Genomic DNA, 20,212 nt, shown 5'->3' with positions numbered 1-20,212 from the left:
GAAACTGGCTCTGTAGACCAGGTTAGCCTCTGCACTCAGAGATCCGCCTGCCTCTGAGTCTTCCATGCTGGGATTAAAGCTGTGAGCCACCACTGCCTGACAGAAGAAAGATCAGTCCTGTGGAGTTTGCTCTCTTGTGTTCGTCTGTCCTTCCAGGGAGGCACGGAGCAACCTCTGCATGAGGCTGTGATGTTCATGCCTGGGTTGTGTGGACCACAAGAGTTGCTTTGGTGCAGAATTGCCTCACTAATACCCTCTTTCTTCCCTTTTGGAAAGGGAGTGTGTATTCTACACCAGTGTGGGCTAAAACATGCAATTTTGCTTTTAATGGGGATACAATTAAGAGGCTGAGTCTCAAAAGAGACTTTGAACTGTGGAAGTGATGAGCCTGTGAAAGACTATGGGGACTTTTGAAGTTTGACTAAGTGTGGTTTGCTTTTGTGATAGGACTATATGCCTATAGACAACCAGAAAGGGAAATGTGGTGGTCTGAGTGAACCTCAAAAGCTCATAGAGTGGAGTGCTTGGTCTCCAGCTGGTGGAACTGTTTAGGAAGAATTAGGAGGTGTGGCCTTTTGAAGGAGGTAGGGCTTAGAGGTGGGGATGGCTTAGAGGTGTCAAAAGCCCATAGAACATGCACAAGCCTCTCTGTGGAGGTAGGGGAGGAAACGAAAATGAACAAAACACTATTTCTGACAGGGTGAGCAGGTGGAATTGAAAGCAGAAACAAGAAAGGCTGTGGAGGACAGAGGGCCTAAAGGATGAAGGTATGATGACCATACATTGTTTTGTCAACTTTTCTATGCCCCTCCCCCACACTCAGGAGCCCTTTGTGACAGGGCACCAGGGTCTGTGATGCGAGCCTGGTCCCAGATGCCAACTCCCAGAGAGAACCCCCAGCTTTCAGTTGTCTGAGGACAACTAGGCGATTCAGATGGAGAATCTTCTCTCTCTACTGAAAAGCATGGACACTGCATGGCTGAGTCCCAGCTTCACTACTTGGGCAATGGACATGATCGTTGCCTTTGCTTGTGGACTGGGGCTCTTCCACCTCTTAATGTTCTTCCAATTTACCTCACCCTCACCTCCACCAGAGAAAAAGACCACCACTGCAAAGGTAAGAATGACTAGCCCCAATCCAACAGAGAATAGTCCTCTCTCTCTCCTATTATAGGCTTTCCAAGTCAAATAGGGAGGTGGCTGACAGGTGATCTCAGCAGAGAACACAACCCCATCTGCTTGAGAACAGACAGGTAGGGCAGAGGGAGAGCTGGCACCATGATGTCTGCTCTCAGACCTCCTATGCCAAAGAGAAGCACTGTGTCTCAGTGGTCAGGGACTGTGGTCCTAGGATGGTTAGGAGACTCTGAGGAAAGTTCTGAGCACTGGTTCCTCTGTCCCCCTTTAACATTCATGATTTTATTGGTGAGTTGAGCTGATGTCAAGGGGAAGAGAGATGAGCTCCAGGATGTGAGGGCAGGACTTGAGTCACCTCTGGCCTTGGGACACCTGGCAGTTCAGAGCTAAGCCTCTGCCTCCTGAGCAGAAGAACAGTGACCCCATTTGGGTCTTCCAAGTGAAAAGGAATCAGTACATATGTCCCCACATAGCAGAGGAGTGAACAGGGCTGCAGGTACTCTTTGTCTCTGTCAGGTGGTGAAGAGGCAACACAGGAAGAAAAGCAGGACCGTGAAAGGTAGGCTCCTTCCTTCCCCTGGTGAGGTGACCTCATCTCCCCTGCCTCCAATTGGTAACACCAAATGAGTGGCAGAATCCTGGGGAGGCGGCTCCTGGGAAGGAACCACAACTGAAGACACTCCCCAGGTTCTGTGCTTGGAATGAAGCTGTGGAAGGCCAGGACCACGTGCTGCCTGGAGGGGTGCTGTGGGAAGGCATGGGGCCCATCTGCCTGGATTTGGAGGCAAATCAGCTCCACTTCTCCAAGACAGTTTCCTTCTTCAGAGCAGTGGTCCTCCCCTCCCCTCCACAGGAGATTGCGAAGCCCGTGGAGGTCTGTAGAAGCAGAAGTGCCTCGTCCAGGGCATGGCCCTGCCACACGTGTGCTTTGCTCTCAGTGCATTTGGGCATGTGGCCTTGTCCACAGATGCCTTAGCTACCGTTTAATTCTCCATTTCTACCGAAGGAACATTTCATTGCATCTCTGGTAAGATCTCGGCTCCCTCCTCTACCCACCATAACCCGGTCTCCATTTCCAGATTACAGATGCAGCGGCAGGAAGAAAAGGAAGGAGGACAAGTTACTGCTTTCTCTTCTGCAGAAGTGAGAACTCTCCAGGTCTTTCTGGTTCCTCCCTCCTATTGTCTGTCATGAGACCATGCCCCACCAACACCCCAGCACATAGGCTTTGGGGAACAGGAGCCCTCTGAATGGGTGGGATATGAGTACAGTCCTAGAGGTCACGATAACAAGGTCTCGTAAAGATCTGGGTGTGGGACAGTGGGTGTGATGAGCCACAAGTGTCCTTTCCTAGTCAGCTGGCCCAGACTCCTGGCCCCATGTGCTCCTGTCTGTTTTCCAATCTCCTGTCTCCTGCAGCATGGTGGGGAAGCTTGTCGACACCGTCAGCTTTTGCCAGCTCTTAAGAGGAGCTTCCTCGGGGGAAGTGTCTAAACCAGAAGCTGCCAATGCCCACCACCCACCTAGGCAGTCCACGGAGGGGTCTGTGGCCACCAATTTGTCCCTAGTGGCCTCCTCGGCTCCTCTCAAGGAACGCCTGCTGCCCGAAGATTCAATCTTGTCACCTGTCCTGTGGAAATCTTTGGCTTCTGTTGAGTCACAGTCATCCCAGTCGTCGATGAGTGCCTCTAGGCCGCCAGAGACCTTGATTCCTGGGAGATGTCATTCACCAGCGCCATGTGCACCTTCCCCTCCGTCTTTTCCTCCCGGTCCTGTGCCTTTCGCTGCATCCATGCAAAATCCCTGCAAGCCGCCTCCTCCTCCTCCTGCTCCTCCTCCTGCTCCTCCTCCTCCTCCTCGTCTTCGTCGTCGTCATCATCGTCGTCATCCTCCTCTTCTGTGTGACTGGAAAGCACCACTGGGCACCTCCCAGAGCACATCTCTGCCAGGTTTGCTCACTCCCATCCCAACCAGCCTTGGTCATTCAAGTAGGCTTGTCCCAGGCCCTTCCTGGTACCCGGTAGCTGTCAAAACCTGGTGCCACTCCAACTTATCACACGGCGAGTCCCCGCAAGAGCATCTTTCTGTCAGCCCCCGAGGGAACGCATTCTGGACAGACCCCACATGCAGGCAGGTAGAGGCCGGAGAACCTTTCTTCATCAAGCCTGATGCCCAGGAGATGCTGGAACTGCAGATTCGCAAGAGGGTCAAGCTAAACATTTGGAAGGGGAAAGGAAAGGAAAGGCCTGACCTTGACCTGAGCTGTCTGAGCATGCAGCACTCCCACGGCGGCCAGCAGCCCACTGTCACCCCTCATCCCTTCTGGAGCAGAGACCGCAAGTCACAGCAGTTTTCAGGTCATCAGCAGCTCTTGTACCAGGATAGCCTAGGCAACGATTTGCAGCAGAAATACAGCCAGCTTTTCTGGGGCCTCCCTTCTCTTCACAGTGAGTCCCTTGTGGCTACCGTCAGCAGGGCAGGCTCCCCACTAGACTCCTCCGCCATCTTGTTCAATGGACTCTCTCCTTACATACGAGTTCACACCAAAGTACCTGGGCAAGTCCGTTCCCTAAAGCCCTTGCTTCAGCACGCGGTCCAGTCCCAACCTTTGACTCCAAACTTATCCTGGTCCCGTTCTCCTCCAGTGGCTGGAATCCAAACCCAGGCTAGTGGCCCATCCTCTATCCCAAAGCTACCATGCAATTCACCTCCAACTGGGAATTGTGAGGCTTCCTGCCCTACACCTTCAAGATCCCAATCTGTCCCACCTGCTGTTCAACACCTAGATTGCCACCTGCTGAAGAAGCACCAAGAAAGTAGGGGCACTTTACCGACCAGGGTTAAAATGTCACGGGAAGCTTTTATTCAACTCACTTCTAACAGCTGGTCCCCCCAGGGCCCGGGATCTGTTCCCCACCTCCCAGGGGAGTTCATTAACCCTGAGCTCCGGGAGCAGCTGGAACAACACTTGAAAAAGAGGTTCACGCAACACCAGGGACAGTGGCCCCACGATATCCCGCCATCCCCGCATCTGATTAAGTCTCAACGCGAACTCCAAGGGACGGGTCTGGCAGAAGGTGATCACGGGACTTTGTGTCCTCCAGCCCGGGCAGATGAAAGCAGCCGGCACCTACAGGGCGTCTCCTCACAGGGCCCAGAGATGTGTAAGACGTGGCGGGACCCCTGCAAGGATCTGACAGACTGCCAAGGAAGATCTCGGAAAGATCTGCACAGCATCCCAGAGGGTTCCCTGGGGCAAGTTCAAGACACCATCTCCGAGACGGAGATGGAGAGTTGCTGTGTGAAACACCCAAGAAGCGACTCACAAAGCCCCCAGCCAGTGAGGCCAGGGAAGAACCAGCTGGAGGGAGTACTGAAAAACCACTTAGGCAGCAACCGGAGGCAAGCCAGGGAGAGCAAGGTGCCTGCGGGCACTTGTCACGGAATTCCTATAAACCGTGCATTGGTCCCTCCCGAAAACTCAGAGACACGTACGGGAACTGAGCAGAAACCATCCTTGAATGGTCAGGCCACCCGCAAGAATACTTGGGATGGGCTTTCCTTCCTAGATCCTGGCACTCAGAAGGTGCTGGAAACACATCTCACAAGACGCCTGGTGAGGCACAGGTGGAGCCTGCCCCTCAGAGGCCTCAAGACCATCCATGTTTTCAACATGACCAAGGCTGTAGCTTTGCCGTTTCCACAGGCCCGGCCTCATCCTTTGACATGCTGGGACTCTACAGAGGACTCCATTGACCAAACGGGCATCGTCCTGGGAGAATCTCTTCAGAAAGACCCAGAAGAGGAAGTGACAACAAAAACAGACTTTAGTAGGCAGGCCTCTCCCACTGTGCAGCCTGAATTCCTCACAGGGACTACACCTGCTGACAACCATGGGTCCTCTGAGGCCCCTTCCACTGTCCAGGACAGTGAGGCTTTTCTGTCCACACAACACAGCCTTGTGGGCAGAGGCTGGCACAGTGATGTGGTTCGTGGTCCTCGGACACGCAACCCAGAGAAAAGCCCAACCCTAGTCCAGGCTGGTTGTGAGTCACAGGAGAGCCAGGGTGCAGCTTTAAGACCTCTCCGCCAAGAGGTGCCAGTTCCAGAGAGCAGTGTGGCATCCCAGTCACCCAGCACCAGAGGTAGCACAGACCTGGAGGAGGCAGAAGACGGGGAGTCCTGTGAGTGGGCGCTCAATATGGCGAACTGTCAACCTCACAGTGAAAGTCTGAGGGACTTAGAATCTCTTCTGACCACCGAAAGTCAGTCCTCTTTTAGGACTCTTTTTCAGGATCCAGAAGATTCAGGCCTGAGCACACCTCACCACTCGGCCACTGCTGTGGTCTTGCAGGACTGTGCCACTGGCACGTTCTCCCATGTCTGTGTCCCCGAGGTCCTGCTTGCTGCAGATATCCTGGCCCCCACGTCTTCCCAGTCCAGCTTCAGGACTACCAGGAAATCATGCTCCTGGGACAAGCACCCTTTCTTGTCACCAGAAGGGAACGCTGCCAATATCCTCAAATTCCAGAAACCATGGATTAGCCATATCTTTGGTCCAACTCACGTGAAAGAGGACTACAGAGGAGCTGCGCCAACCTACATGGTCAATACTCAGTACAAAAAGTTTGGGGACAGGATAAAAAAAATGATAAAAATGTTGACTCCCGAAAACAAAGTGCGGGAGAACTCCCTGCAAAACGTCAGGGCCTCATCACCCACTCCTCAAAGTCGAGGGCCAGTGAAGAGCAGAGTGGCTGAGGCTCAGGACCTCATGACCACTGTTGGATGGATTCCAGGAGAGAAACTGGGGGGTGGCCATGCCGGTACTCCCTCAAAGAAAAGTGTGCGCAATCACCCACCCCAGGCTCCACCGGGGAGGCATGTGTGCTACCGCATGAGTTTTAATGCTGAAACAGACAGGGCACAAGGAAACCCGAGCTGTGTTCACCACGGCAATTGGAGGGTGTACAACCAGCCTACAGCACAAGGAAGCCTTACCTGTGTTCACCATGGCAATGGGAGTGTACACAACCAGCCTTTCACAGCACAAGGGAACCCAAGCTGTGTTCACCATGCCAATCGGTGGGTATACAACCAGCCTTTCACAGCACAAGGAAATCCTAGCTGTGTTCACCAACCAAGTCCCCAGGTTCACAGCCAGCCTTCCATGGACAAATGGATGTACTGTAACAATCAGAGGCAGCTGTCCAGAGAGGCTGTGGACCAAGCCAGTCCTTATCAGCACAGGGTCCAGTTACCACGGGCCCCAGGAAACCCTGTCTACTGTCCTCGACACTGTCCTTGCAGAAGTGTGCCATGTGGGAAAGCAAAGGGCACACCTACCCTGGTCAAATAGTTTCTTCATTAAAAACATTTTTTTTCCTTTAAAATTAAAACATGGTCTCTGAGTCCCGTTTTCTACCTCTTCTGATAACTGTCCTGTTTGCCTCTGAGTGTGTGTTGTGAGGAAGTATGAGACTGACACACTTCTAGGTGACTGGTAGCATATTTGATTCTTGTGGTGAATATTATGTTTACAAAGTATTCATCTGCCTTGAGTTCAGATCTTGTCCTCAATGAAGTGAGAAACATAAAAAAGCATCACTGACCCCAGTTGAGTAGATGTCTAAAACCTGGTACATGAGATGCTGCTCCTCACTAGAGGGTAGACACACTCTAAAATTTATGACTGTGCACCAAGTTTTTCCTAGGAGACACAAACCAACCACAGACCAACCTAACAGGTACACCAAAGCCCAGCTAAGGTGTGAAAGGGTTAGGCTAACTTTGTAACCTATATGTCTTCTAAAGCCTTATAGTTTTGAGTTTTAGGTCCAGGTTAAGCTAAAGCCTCTTGGTACCTTTCCAGAGAGTGAAGGAATGTGACCCTATCTGTGAGGACAGATATAAAAAAAGGGCAATCAAGCAATGACCTTCACTCAGCAAAAGAACAACCAGACCCTTGTCCTTGAGGTAGTGTTTCTTAGCAACAAACCTAGACTTCTTCTGAGTAGCTTTTGACCTCCAGCCAAGAGCCCGCAGCCCTAATCTTCAAGGATGAGCTAACCACCCCCACCTTCAATTGCAGCTGCATCCACACTTGGCAGGACTGGCCAAGCTTGAGCACCTAAGACTAACCAATTATCTTACTTTATAGCTTCCTCATCCAATCCTAAATCGCCAAAACTAGAACTTCAAATCTCCCGCAATTTTTCTTTTAAAAACCTAAAGGCCTTTGTCTCCTGGGGCCACTCTTTGCTGACCGGCAGGGGTGACCCCGTTGTACAATGGTTAATAAACCTCTTGCTTTTGCAACGAGTCTTGGTCTGGGGGAGTTTCTGGGAAGGGCACGATTGAACTCCTGAGCTGTGAGACCCCAGGTCTTACAGGTGAACCAGTTTGTATCGAGGTTACAGTTAGAAATCGTCAGAAATCATGTGGGATGAGGGTTACTCGGCGCCACACCAACGGCTCCACGTGGGAGGTTTATTAGGGAAGGGAAAGAGGTCGCAGAGACCATGTCTTGACGCAGCAGGAAGGAAAGAGGAGGAGCTACCAGTTCCTTATAGGGTGACCCAGAGCATGCGCAGGTGGTCCATAGGTGGCTTCACAGATGCCTGATATCTGGTTTGTCAGGTCCCTTGGGGCTGGCCATAGAGATGCCTGTTTAGGGATCCCAACAGTTACTAGCAGGAGGAGGGGTGAGGAGGCACTTTTGGGAAAACTGACTTAAAGGCAGCTGCATCACTGAAAAGCCCACCCCACTACAATGACAGTTCCCTGGACTGCATCCCTGGAGCTCTCGCATCCCTTGCAAACAGCTGCACAAGTCCAAGTATTTCCTCCCCTGTGCTCAGCTGCTGAAGTCTCTCCCACAGTCATTATAGAAAGCTGGGGAAGAGCTTTCCCAGACATGTGAGGTCTGTTCACTTTGCCCCTCCTGGAAGGAATGGTACAGTGCTGAGGACACTGCTATACAATAACTGAGAATGCCCAGCTAATGGAGTTTATGCGCCAGGGTTTCCTGCTGGGAGGCGGGTTTACAACAGGAGATATTGGTGGACAAACATCCTGCCCCTCATCTCTTTCCCTGCCTCCTGCCTAGGAATCAGAGCCTGACTGCAGGCTCTTAGTGTGACACCTTCCTGTGCCTTCTTTGTGACTGGTGAAGGTGCTGGGCTCTCTGTACACCCATCCACTATTTGTCTTCAAATAGTGGAACCTACTAAAGATCATCCTGAGTGGGGTATCCCAGAAGCAGAAAGACACGTAATGCTATATACTCATAAGTTCCTATTAGACATATGAGATATACATACTAAAATCTGTACACCTAAAGCTAAGCAAGGAGGACTCCCTTCAGTAATATGAACAATCCTTACTCAGGAGGGCAAAGAAGACAGTTATCAGAAGAGGTAGAAAACGGGACTCAGAGACCATGTTTTAATTTTAAAGGAAAAAAAATGTTTTTAATGAAGAAACTATTTGACCAGGGTAGGTGTGCCCTTTGCTTTCCCACATGGCACACTTCTGCAAGGACAGTGTCGAGGACAGTAGACAGGGTTTCCTGGGGCCCGTGGTAACTGGACCCTGTGCTGATAAGGACTGGCTTGGTCCACAGCCTCTCTGGACAGCTGCCTCTGATTGTTACAGTACATCCATTTGTCCATGGAAGGCTGGCTGTGAACCTGGGGACTTGGTTGGTGAACACAGCTAGGATTTCCTTGTGCTGTGAAAGGCTGGTTGTATACCCACCGATTGGCATGGTGAACACAGCTTGGGTTCCCTTGTGCTGTGAAAGGCTGGTTGTGTACACTCCCATTGCCATGGTGAACACAGGTAAGGCTTCCTTGTGCTGTAGGCTGGTTGTACACCCTCCAATTGCCGTGGTGAACACAGCTCGGGTTTCCTTGTGCCCTGTCTGTTTCAGCATTAAAACTCATGCGGTAGCACACATGCCTCCCCGGTGGAGCCTGGGGTGGGTGATTGCGCACACTTTTCTTTGAGGGAGTACCGGCATGGCCACCCCCCAGTTTCTCTCCTGGAATCCATCCAACAGTGGTCATGAGGTCCTGAGCCTCAGCCACTCTGCTCTTCACTGGCCCTCGACTTTGAGGAGTGGGTGATGAGGCCCTGACGTTTTGCAGGGAGTTCTCCCGCACTTTGTTTTCGGGAGTCAACATTTTTATCATTTTTTTTATCCTGTCCCCAAACTTTTTGTACTGAGTATTGACCATGTAGGTTGGCGCAGCTCCTCTGTAGTCCTCTTTCACGTGAGTTGGACCAAAGATATGGCTAATCCATGGTTTCTGGAATTTGAGGATATTGGCAGCGTTCCCTTCTGGTGACAAGAAAGGGTGCTTGTCCCAGGAGCATGATTTCCTGGTAGTCCTGAAGCTGGACTGGGAAGACGTGGGGGCCAGGATATCTGCAGCAAGCAGGACCTCGGGGACACAGACATGGGAGAACGTGCCAGTGGCACAGTCCTGCAAGACCACAGCAGTGGCCGAGTGGTGAGGTGTGCTCAGGCCTGAATCTTCTGGATCCTGAAAAAGAGTCCTAAAAGAGGACTGACTTTCGGTGGTCAGAAGAGATTCTAAGTCCCTCAGACTTTCACTGTGAGGTTGACAGTTCGCCATATTGAGCGCCCACTCACAGGACTCCCCGTCTTCTGCCTCCTCCAGGTCTGTGCTACCTCTGGTGCTGGGTGACTGGGATGCCACACTGCTCTCTGGAACTGGCACCTCTTGGCGGAGAGGTCTTAAAGCTGCACCCTGGCTCTCCTGTGACTCACAACCAGCCTGGACTAGGGTTGGGCTTTTCTCTGGGTTGCGTGTCCGAGGACCACGAACCACATCACTGTGCCAGCCTCTGCCCACAAGGCTGTGTTGTGTGGACAGAAAAGCCTCACTGTCCTGGACAGTGGAAGGGGCCTCAGAGGACCCATGGTTGTCAGCAGGTGTAGTCCCTGTGAGGAATTCAGGCTGCACAGTGGGAGAGGCCTGCCTACTAAAGTCTGTTTTTGTTGTCACTTCCTCTTCTGGGTCTTTCTGAAGAGATTCTCCCAGGACGATGCCCGTTTGGTCAATGGAGTCCTCTGTAGAGTCCCAGCATGTCAAAGGATGAGGCCGGGCCTGTGGAAACGGCAAAGCTACAGCCTTGGTCATGTTGAAAACATGGATGGTCTTGAGGCCTCTGAGGGGCAGGCTCCACCTGTGCCTCACCAGGCGTCTTGTGAGATGTGTTTCCAGCACCTTCTGAGTGCCAGGATCTAGGAAGGAAAGCCCATCCCAAGTATTCTTGCGGGTGGCCTGACCATTCAAGGATGGTTTCTGCTCAGTTCCCGTACGTGTCTCTGAGTTTTCGGGAGGGACCAATGCACGGTTTATAGGAATTCCGTGACAAGTGCCCGCAGGCACCTTGCTCTCCCTGGCTTGCCTCCGGTTGCTGCCTAAGTGGTTTTTCAGTACTCCCTCCAGCTGGTTCTTCCCTGGCCTCACTGGCTGGGGGCTTTGTGAGTCGCTTCTTGGGTGTTTCACACAGCAACTCTCCATCTCCGTCTCGGAGATGGTGTCTTGAACTTGCCCCAGGGAACCCTCTGGGATGCTGTGCAGATCTTTCCGAGATCTTCCTTGGCAGTCTGTCAGATCCTTGCAGGGGTCCCGCCACGTCTTACACATCTCTGGGCCCTGTGAGGAGACGCCCTGTAGGTGCCGGCTGCTTTCATCTGCCCGGGCTGGAGGACACAAAGTCCCGTGATCACCTTCTGCCAGACCCGTCCCTTGGAGTTCGCGTTGAGACTTAATCAGATGCGGGGATGGCGGGATATCGTGGGGCCACTGTCCCTGGTGTTGCGTGAACCTCTTTTTCAAGTGTTGTTCCAGCTGCTCCCGGAGCTCAGGGTTAATGAACTCCCCTGGGAGGTGGGGAACAGATCCCGGGCCCTGGGGGGACCAGCTGTTAGAAGTGAGTTGAATAAAAGCTTCCCGTGACATTTTAACCCTGGTCGGTAAAGTGCCCCTACTTTCTTGGTGCTTCTTCAGCAGGTGGCAATCTAGGTGTTGAACAGCAGGTGGGACAGATTGGGATCTTGAAGGTGTAGGGCAGGAAGCCTCACAATTCCCAGTTGGAGGTGAATTGCATGGTAGCTTTGGGATAGAGGATGGGCCACTAGCCTGGGTTTGGATTCCAGCCACTGGAGGAGAACGGGACCAGGATAAGTTTGGAGTCAAAGGTTGGGACTGGACCGCGTGCTGAAGCAAGGGCTTTAGGGAACGGACTTGCCCAGGTACTTTGGTGTGAACTCGTATGTAAGGAGAGAGTCCATTGAACAAGATGGCGGAGGAGTCTAGTGGGGAGCCTGCCCTGCTGACGGTAGCCACAAGGGACTCACTGTGAAGAGAAGGGAGGCCCCAGAAAAGCTGGCTGTATTTCTGCTGCAAATCGTTGCCTAGGCTATCCTGGTACAAGAGCTGCTGATGACCTGAAAACTGCTGTGACTTGCGGTCTCTGCTCCAGAAGGGATGAGGGGTGACAGTGGGCTGCTGGCCGCCGTGGGAGTGCTGCATGCTCAGACAGCTCAGGTCAAGGTCAGGCCTTTCCTTTCCTTTCCCCTTCCAAATGTTTAGCTTGACCCTCTTGCGAATCTGCAGTTCCAGCATCTCCTGGGCATCAGGCTTGATGAAGAAAGGTTCTCCGGCCTCTACCTGCCTGCATGTGGGGTCTGTCCAGAATGCGTTCCCTCGGGGGCTGACAGAAAGATGCTCTTGCGGGGACTCGCCGTGTGATAAGTTGGAGTGGCACCAGGTTTTGACAGCTACCGGGTACCAGGAAGGGCCTGGGACAAGCCTACTTGAATGACCAAGGCTGGTTGGGATGGGAGTGAGCAAACCTGGCAGAGATGTGCTCTGGGAGGTGCCCAGTGGTGCTTTCCAGTCACACAGAAGAGGAGGATGACGACGACGATGACGACGACGAAGACGAGGAGGAGGAGGAGGAGCAGGAGGAGGAGCAGGAGGAGGAGGAGGAGGAGGAGGAGGCGGCTTGCAGGGATTTTGCATGGATGCAGCGAAAGGCACAGGACCGGGAGGAAAAGACGGAGGGGAAGGTGCACATGGTGCTGGTGAATGACATCTCCCAGGAATCAAGGTCTCTGGCGGCCTAGAGGCACTCATCGACGACTGGGATGACTGTGACTCAACAGAAGCCAAAGATTTCCACAGGACAGGTGACAAGATTGAATCTTCGGGCAGCAGGCGTTCCTTGAGAGGAGCCGAGGAGGCCACTAGGGACAAATTGGTGGCCACAGACCCCTCCGTGGACTGCCTAGGTGGGTGGTGGGCATTGGCAGCTTCTGGTTTAGACACTTCCCCCGAGGAAGCTCCTCTTAAGAGCTGGCAAAAGCTGACGGTGTCGACAAGCTTCCCCACCATGCTGCAGGAGACAGGAGATTGGAAAACAGACAGGAGCACATGGGGCCAGGAGTCTGGGCCAGCTGACTAGGAAAGGACACTTGTGGCTCATCACACCCACTGTCCCACACCCAGATCTTTACGAGACCTTGTTATCGTGACCTCTAGGACTGTACTCATATCCCACCCATTCAGAGGGCTCCTGTTCCCCAAAGCCTATGTGTTGGGGTGTTGGTGGGGCATGGTCTCATGACAGACAATAGGAGGGAGGAACCAGAAAGACCTGGAGAGTTCTCACTTCTGCAGAAGAGAAAGCAGTAACTTGTCCTCCTTCCTTTTCTTCCTGCCGCTGCATCTGTAATCTGGAAATGGAGACCGGGTTATGGTGGGTAGAGGAGGGAGCCGAGATCTTACCAGAGATGCAATGAAATGTTCCTTCGGTAGAAATGGAGAATTAAACGGTAGCTAAGGCATCTGTGGACAAGGCCACATGCCCAAATGCACTGAGAGCAAAGCACACGTGTGGCAGGGCCATGCCCTGGACGAGGCACTTCTGCTTCTACAGACCTCCACGGGCTTCGCAATCTCCTGTGGAGGGGAGGGGAGGACCACTGCTCTGAAGAAGGAAACTGTCTTGGAGAAGTGGAGCTGATTTGCCTCCAAATCCAGGCAGATGGGCCCCATGCCTTCCCACAGCACCCCTCCAGGCAGCACGTGGTCCTGGCCTTCCACAGCTTCATTCCAAGCACAGAACCTGGGGAGTGTCTTCAGTTGTGGTTCCTTCCCAGGAGCCGCCTCCCCAGGATTCTGCCACTCATTTGGTGTTACCAATTGGAGGCAGGGGAGATGAGGTCACCTCACCAGGGGAAGGAAGGAGCCTACCTTTCACGGTCCTGCTTTTCTTCCTGTGTTGCCTCTTCACCACCTGACAGAGACAAAGAGTACCTGCAGCCCTGTTCACTCCTCTGCTATGTGGGGACATATGTACTGATTCCTTTTCACTTGGAAGACCCAAATGGGGTCACTGTTCTTCTGCTCAGGAGGCAGAGGCTTAGCTCTGAACTGCCAGAGGTGTCCCAAGGCCAGAGGTGACTCAAGTCCTGCCCTCACATCCTGGAGCTCATCTCTCTTCCCCTTGACATCAGCTCAACTCACCAATAAAATCATGAATGTTAAAGGGGGACAGAGGAACCAGTGCTCAGAACTTTCCTCAGAGTCTCCTAACCATCCTAGGACCACAGTCCCTGACCACTGAGACACAGTGCTTCTCTTTGGCATAGGAGGTCTGAGAGCAGACATCATGGTGCCAGCTCTCCCTCTGCCCTACCTGTCTGTTCTCAAGCAGATGGGGTTGTGTTCTCTGCTGAGATCACCTGTCAGCCACCTCCCTATTTGACTTGGAAAGCCTATAATAGGAGAGAGAGAGGACTATTCTCTGTTGGATTGGGGCTAGTCATTCTTACCTTTGCAGTGGTGGTCTTTTTCTCTGGTGGAGGTGAGGGTGAGGTAAATTGGAAGAACATTAAGAGGTGGAAGAGCCCCAGTCCACAAGCAAAGGCAACGATCATGTCCATTGCCCAAGTAGTGAAGCTGGGACTCAGCCATGCAGTGTCCATGCTTTTCAGTAGAGAGAGAAGATTCTCCATCTGAATCGCCTAGTTGTCCTCAGACAACTGAAAGCTGGGGGTTCTCTCTGGGAGTTGGCATCTGGGACCAGGCTCGCATCACAGAGCCTGGTTCCCTGTCACAAAGGCTCCTGAGCGTGCGGGAGGGGTATATAAGAAGTTGACAAAACAATGTATGGTCATCATGCCTCCATCCTTTAGGCCCTCTGTCCTCCACAGCCTTTCTTGTTTCTGCTTTCAATTCCACCTGCTCACCCTGTCAGAAATAGTGTTTTGTTCATTTTCGTTTCCTCCCCTACCTCCACAGAGAGGCTTGTGCATGTTCTATGGGCTTTTGACACCTCTAAGCCATCCCCACCTCTAAGCCCTACCTCCTTCAAAAGGCCACACCTCCTAATTCTTCCTAAACAGTTCCACCAGCTGGAGACCAAGCACTCCACTCTATGAGCTTTTGAGGTTCACTCAGACCACCACATTTCCCTTTCTGGTTGTCTATAGGCATATAGTCCTATCACAAAAGCAAACCACACTTAGTCAAACTTCAAAAGTCCCCATAGTCTTTCACAGGCTCATCACTTCCACAGTTCAAAGTCTCTTTTGAGACTCAGCCTCTTAATTGTATCCCCATTAAAAGCAAAATTGCATGTTTTAGCCCACACTGGTGTAGAATACACACTCCCTTTCCAAAAGGGAAGAAAGAGGGTATTAGTGAGGCAATTCTGCACCAAAGCAACTCTTGTGGTCCACACAACCCAGGCATGAACATCACAGCCTCATGCAGAGGTTGCTCCGTGCCTCCCTGGAAGGACAGACGAACACAAGAGAGCAAACTCCACAGGACTGATCTTTCTTCTGTCAGGCAGTGGTGGCTCACAGCTTTAATCCCAGCATGGAAGACTCAGAGGCAGGCGGATCTCTGAGTGCAGAGGCTAACCTGGTCTACAGAGCCAGTTTCAGGACAGCCAGGACTCCACAGAGACACCCTGTCTCGAAAAACAAAACATAACCCCCTAAGACAATACAAACAAAACAAATAACAACAAAAACAAGAAAGGAGAGAAATGAAAGCGAGGGAAAGATCCTTCCAGACAAACAAAAGCAGGAAGAATGTGTCTCCTCCCTGATCTCCTGAAGGAACTGTGAAGGGGATAGCTCTGTACATAACATGATGAGTATAACCACACATGTCTTCAGTATGATGTAAAACTCAGAACCAAAAAAGAAAACCCTGAAATCATTACTATTTTACTAGCTCGAGATAGCTACACAGAAAGAAATGAAATGGACCCTCAAAAATGTAAATATAAATTTTAGAGTTGCTCCAGTGGCTCATGTACTTGCCTTGCTGGGCTGAAGATGGGAGCTGGGATTCTCAGATCCCATGGAAATGCCTCCTGTACGGAGAGGAGCTCCTCACAGCAAGCTAATGCTTTGCATGCTCACAGGCAGTATATAAGGTGAACACATGTGCTGCACATTTTGCTTCATATGTGTTTTATATTTTTTTATCTAATTATTGAAATATTGCTTGAAATATTGCTCTTTACAGCTAAACCAGCAACTCACGTGGCAAGAAAGAAGTTGAGCTGGACGCAGTATGCACACGTGTCATCCCAGCACTCAAGACAGAGGTAAGTGGATCTTTATGATTTCAAGGCTAGCCTGGTCTACAAAGTCCAGGACAACCAAGGCTAAGTACACAGAGAAACCCTGTCTCGAAAAGTACAATATCCAAACCACACCAAACTAAAACAAAAAGAAAAAGAAAAAGAAAAAAAAAAAAGAAAGACGTTGAAAACAGTTATGTGTAAAAACTTCACCAAATAGTTTACGGTTTGTTAAATACTTAGTCTCACTGGCATCTCTTCAGTGAGCTCTGAGAGTCTTCCAGCATGCATCTACAGCAGACACCCATGTGCTAACAGGCACTGCTTTCTGATCCTGTATTGTGAGTCCTGTTGGTGGCAGGCATCCTGGTGGACTGCAAGTGACATGCCATGGTTGTGATTGCATTTCCCTAACGACCCCTGATGCTGATCCTCTTTCCTGTACTTACTGCCCACCTCTACATTTTCTCTGAAGAATTCACTTTAGAAATCCTTCATTCTATTTTGAACTACAACATTTATATTTTTTTGTGTTGTGTCTTGTTTGGACTTTCACACTGAGTAAATATACAACTTTCTTCAGCTTTTTTAATTACTCTTAGTATATCTTAGAGAATTTCTTCTCGTTTATCCTGTGTTCCTCTGTTTCGAGATGGTTATTAAAGTGTTTTAGATCATCTGAGTTTATCTTCCATGCTTCTCAAGTTAACACTCTGCCTCAGTTCCCTTCTCCTTCTTTTGTGCCACACACAATTGTTTTGGACCAGAATTCAACTTTGAGTCATTTTTATAATGTTACTCATCCATCAAATAGTTTTTTAAAGGTTTACTATATATTGAAATTTAGGATATACTGAAATTCCTCAGTGTCTCTTATTTATAAAGCTCAACTCTTATTTCATAAGACTACTTTTTCCTCTTCACTTACCATCCAGGCAATATCTTGAGTCCCCACTGTAAGTCTATTGGAGAATATAAACAATCAATCAAAACTCTTTCTTCTGAATGCTCTACTCTCCCAGAGGCCCTGCACACAAACAACATAGAATATGTGAAGTCCCTTATAAGTGAGTATATATTCTGTGTGTCTCCCTGCTTCTGGGATACCTCACTCAGGGAGATCTTTTCCAGTTCCCACCATTTGCCTACGAATTTCATGATTTCCTTGTTTTTAATTATTGAATAGTATTCCATCACGTGAGTATACCACAATTTCTGTCTCCATTCCTCAACTTAGGGACATCTGGGTTGTTTCCAAGTTCTGGCTATTACAAATAAAGCTGGTATGAACATGTTTGAGCAAATGTCCTTTTTGTGTACTTGAGCATATTTTGGATATATGCGCAGGAGTGGTATAGCTGGATCTTGAGGAAGCACTATTCCTAATTGTCTGAGAAAGCACCAGATTGATTTCCAAAGTAGTTGTACAAGTTTTCATTCCCACCAGCAGTGGAGGAGGGTTCCCCTTTCTCCACATCCTCTCCAGCATGTGTTGTCACTTGAGGTTTCGATCTTAGCCATTCTGATGGTTGTAAGTGAAATCTCAGGGTCATTTGGATTTGCATTTCCCTGATGACTAAGGGTGTTGAGCATTTCTTTAAGTGTTTTTCAGCCATTCAATATTCCTCTGTTGAGAATTCTCTGTTTAGCTCTGTACCCCATATTTTTAAAATCAATACGAAGTGTATTATTTTGATGTTGGCTGCCAGGAAGAAAAGTTCTTGTATACAAACACATAGAGGTGAAGTTTTAATATTTTCTATAAACAGAGTTTCAAACCTTATTATTTTTATATACATGGTTTTTAAGATAGGACAGAAATTATGTAAAGTCTTAATACATTTAATAATCAATAATCAGATATCAAAATATATAGAATATAGTAAACTTACATATTCAAAACAAACAAATAAAACTACAAAATTTATTTTTACTCCCTTTAGCTCTAATTTCAAGGGAGGAGCTGAATCCAATTTTTATGACTATACAGGCTTACAGCTTTTTTTTTTTTTTTTTTTTTTTTTTTTACCTGAGATGCTGCTCTTACCCTTTAAGAGCTGCCTGCTTGCACAGAAGCCTTAAACATTTCTCAAAACCTGTTTTATTCACTACAGCAGTAGCATTAGTCCAGTAGCATCAGTCTAAGGTTGGGTACTATAGGGACTGGCATCCCATATATAATCTCAAAGGGAGTTAATCCTAGCTGGTAAGAGGAATTCTTAACCCTATAAAGGGCAAAGGGGAGGAGCATCACCTAGTCAGGGCTAGTCTCTAATGTCAGTTTAGTTAAGGTCTCTTTTAATGTTTTCTCTAGGATTTGGAACATCGTTGGCCAGTAGGATCTTTGCCAGATCCCAGTACAACGCCCTTCTTGTCTTTAACTGCTTTTCCTCAGAACTGCCCCTGTTATAGTATACTCTCTCAGCTACCTCAACTAAACCTCGCAGTGTCATTTGTCCTATTTTTTCCCTTCTCTGTAATTTCATTTTTATGTCTGGAATGGACTGATTAATGGAGGCCAAAGCAACCGTACTTATATGTTCAGGCTTCTCCAGATCCATATGTGTATACCTGCTGAAGCCTTCACTAGCCCTTTCAAGAAAGGCAGCTGGACTTTCATCTGTTCCTTGTTTGACATCAAATTAGTGGGCCATCTCACGGCTACCTTGAGACCTGCCAACAGAGCCTGGCAGTAGACTAGGAGACATTCCTTACCTGAAGCCGTGTTGTAATCCCAATTGGGCCTCCTGTAAGGAAAGTAATCATCAATACGGGCTTGATTTGTGGTTGGGACTCATGTAGTATCTGGGACATTTTTGAAGGTTCCTGAAATAATATGTCACGCTCCTCCATGGCAGACAAAACTTTTAGAATCTGCCTCTGATTCCCCAGAGGGAGAGGCTGCCTGGAGGCTCTGGGTCCTTGGTGCTGGGCCAGATGGTAGTTCCAACCTGGATAAAGGATCCTGAGCTGGCTGAGGAGTGGAAGGAGGTCTATATGGAGGGGGTGGATAAATTATTTCCATGGGAGTCCCATCCTGCAAAACAGAGTAAGGGGGGAGGGGCGAGGGAGCCAGGGCAGTTGCCTCTGCTTTCAGAGAGCCTGTGGAAGGAGGATTGTTAGTAGGGGTCAGAAAGGGCTTAATCCATGGAGGTGGATAAATCACTAGATCCTTCCAAACTACAATGTAGGGCACTTGATCTGGGTGCCTATATGCTTTCTGAAAGATTCTATTTCCTACTGCAAGGACAGTGGGAAGGTGGAAAGTTCCTTCTGGCCACCAGCCAGCATTGAAGGTGGGCCATTCTGAGCTGCAAAAAGTCATCATTTTTCCTTTCCTCACATCAACTGAAAGATTGTGAGCTCTAGTCTTCCCTAAAATGAGGGTCAATGAAGTCAAAGGGTCTGTCCCCTCTCGTCAGTCAGTCTTTTCATCAAAAAGAAACCAGAGAAATGAAATGGACAATTTCAACAAACAGAGATGGCGCCAGTCATCTCAGGCAAAAGCAAAACTAAAGACAATAAATCACAGCCTGTACCTGGGCTAATATCCCAGGACAAAACTGAAATCACAGAAGCGAGAAGAGCCACGGCTTCAAACAGAAATAGAACCAAGCACTTTCAGGTAAACGTGAGACCGACCACCAACAATTAATCACAGAAATGAAATAGTAACTCGGGCACAACACCAAGCAAGAGAAAATTAATCATACACAGAGACGCAGTAAAACCAAAAACATGCCTTTTCCCGGACTTCTCTGCCACAGAAGTTCCAGAAAGGCTAAAACTGATCCCCACTCCAGCTTCCCTGCCACAGAAATTCAGGAGGGGTTAAAACTGACTCCACTCCGGCTTCCCTGTCACAGAAGTGTTGGAGAGGCAAAAACTGATCCCGAATCTGGCTTCCCGGCCACAGACGCTCCAGAGGGGAAAACTGATGAGGCTAAAAAACTCCTTTTTGACCTCAGTGGCTGTGGCCCCCAGTATATCTACCTTATCCACTTCTTGCCACTTCTACAGACACCTCGAGGCTTTTCAGAACAAAGAACAAAAAGTAAAGGCCTGGCATAACACCAAGCAAGCAAACAAACACTTGAAGCAGATGGACAACACAGAAGACATTTACCCACAAGATTAAGCTCTCCCGGGTCGGGAGCCCTAGGGGTCCTGAGGGTTCCTGGTCAGGGAACCATATAATGTTATGCCAGGATCACAGGACCCTCAGAGACTACCAGGAGATGACTCAATGCAAGAGCAAGAGAGCTTTATTACGAGAACGATCAAACTTGGGACCCAAGTCTCACTGACAGAGCAGTAGATAAGTGGAACCCCAAGCCTAGGTGAGCAGGGTTTTTAAAGGGAAAGACTACAAGCAGGGGGGTTCCATGGCAGCAAGCAAGGAGGTTCATGCCTTGACGTTACAGGATTG

At 49.6% G+C, this 20,212-nt stretch overlaps 2 protein-coding genes across 2 annotated transcripts; one reads left to right on the top strand and one right to left on the bottom strand.

Annotated features, from left to right (window-relative positions):
* The first annotated feature begins 1,006 nt into the window (after nucleotides 1-1,006).
* Nucleotides 1,007-6,496, top strand: LOC132649233 (spermatogenesis-associated protein 31E1-like). The gene is made up of 5 exons (XM_060372528.1): nucleotides 1,007-1,117; nucleotides 1,654-1,696; nucleotides 2,217-2,280; nucleotides 2,557-2,819; nucleotides 3,162-6,496. Exons 1-5 carry the CDS (start codon nucleotides 1,007-1,009, stop codon nucleotides 6,494-6,496), a joined length of 3,816 nt encoding a protein of 1,271 aa, XP_060228511.1.
* Nucleotides 6,497-8,621: 2,125 nt separating this feature from the next.
* Nucleotides 8,622-14,125, bottom strand: LOC132649232 (spermatogenesis-associated protein 31E1-like). Its single transcript, XM_060372527.1, has 5 exons — nucleotides 14,015-14,125; nucleotides 13,434-13,476; nucleotides 12,850-12,913; nucleotides 12,311-12,573; nucleotides 8,622-11,956 (listed from the first exon to the last, which is right to left on the bottom strand). The coding sequence occupies exons 1-5, from the start codon at nucleotides 14,123-14,125 to the stop codon at nucleotides 8,622-8,624; spliced, it is 3,816 nt and encodes a 1,271-aa protein (XP_060228510.1).
* Nucleotides 14,126-20,212: the final 6,087 nt, after the last annotated feature.

This window comes from Meriones unguiculatus, chromosome 19 (assembly GCF_030254825.1).
Source record: "Meriones unguiculatus strain TT.TT164.6M chromosome 19, Bangor_MerUng_6.1, whole genome shotgun sequence".
Taxonomy (NCBI): Eukaryota; Metazoa; Chordata; class Mammalia; order Rodentia; family Muridae; genus Meriones; species Meriones unguiculatus.
The sequence above is the reverse complement of the archived record's forward strand: the minus strand, read 5'-3'. Positions and strand labels throughout refer to the sequence as shown.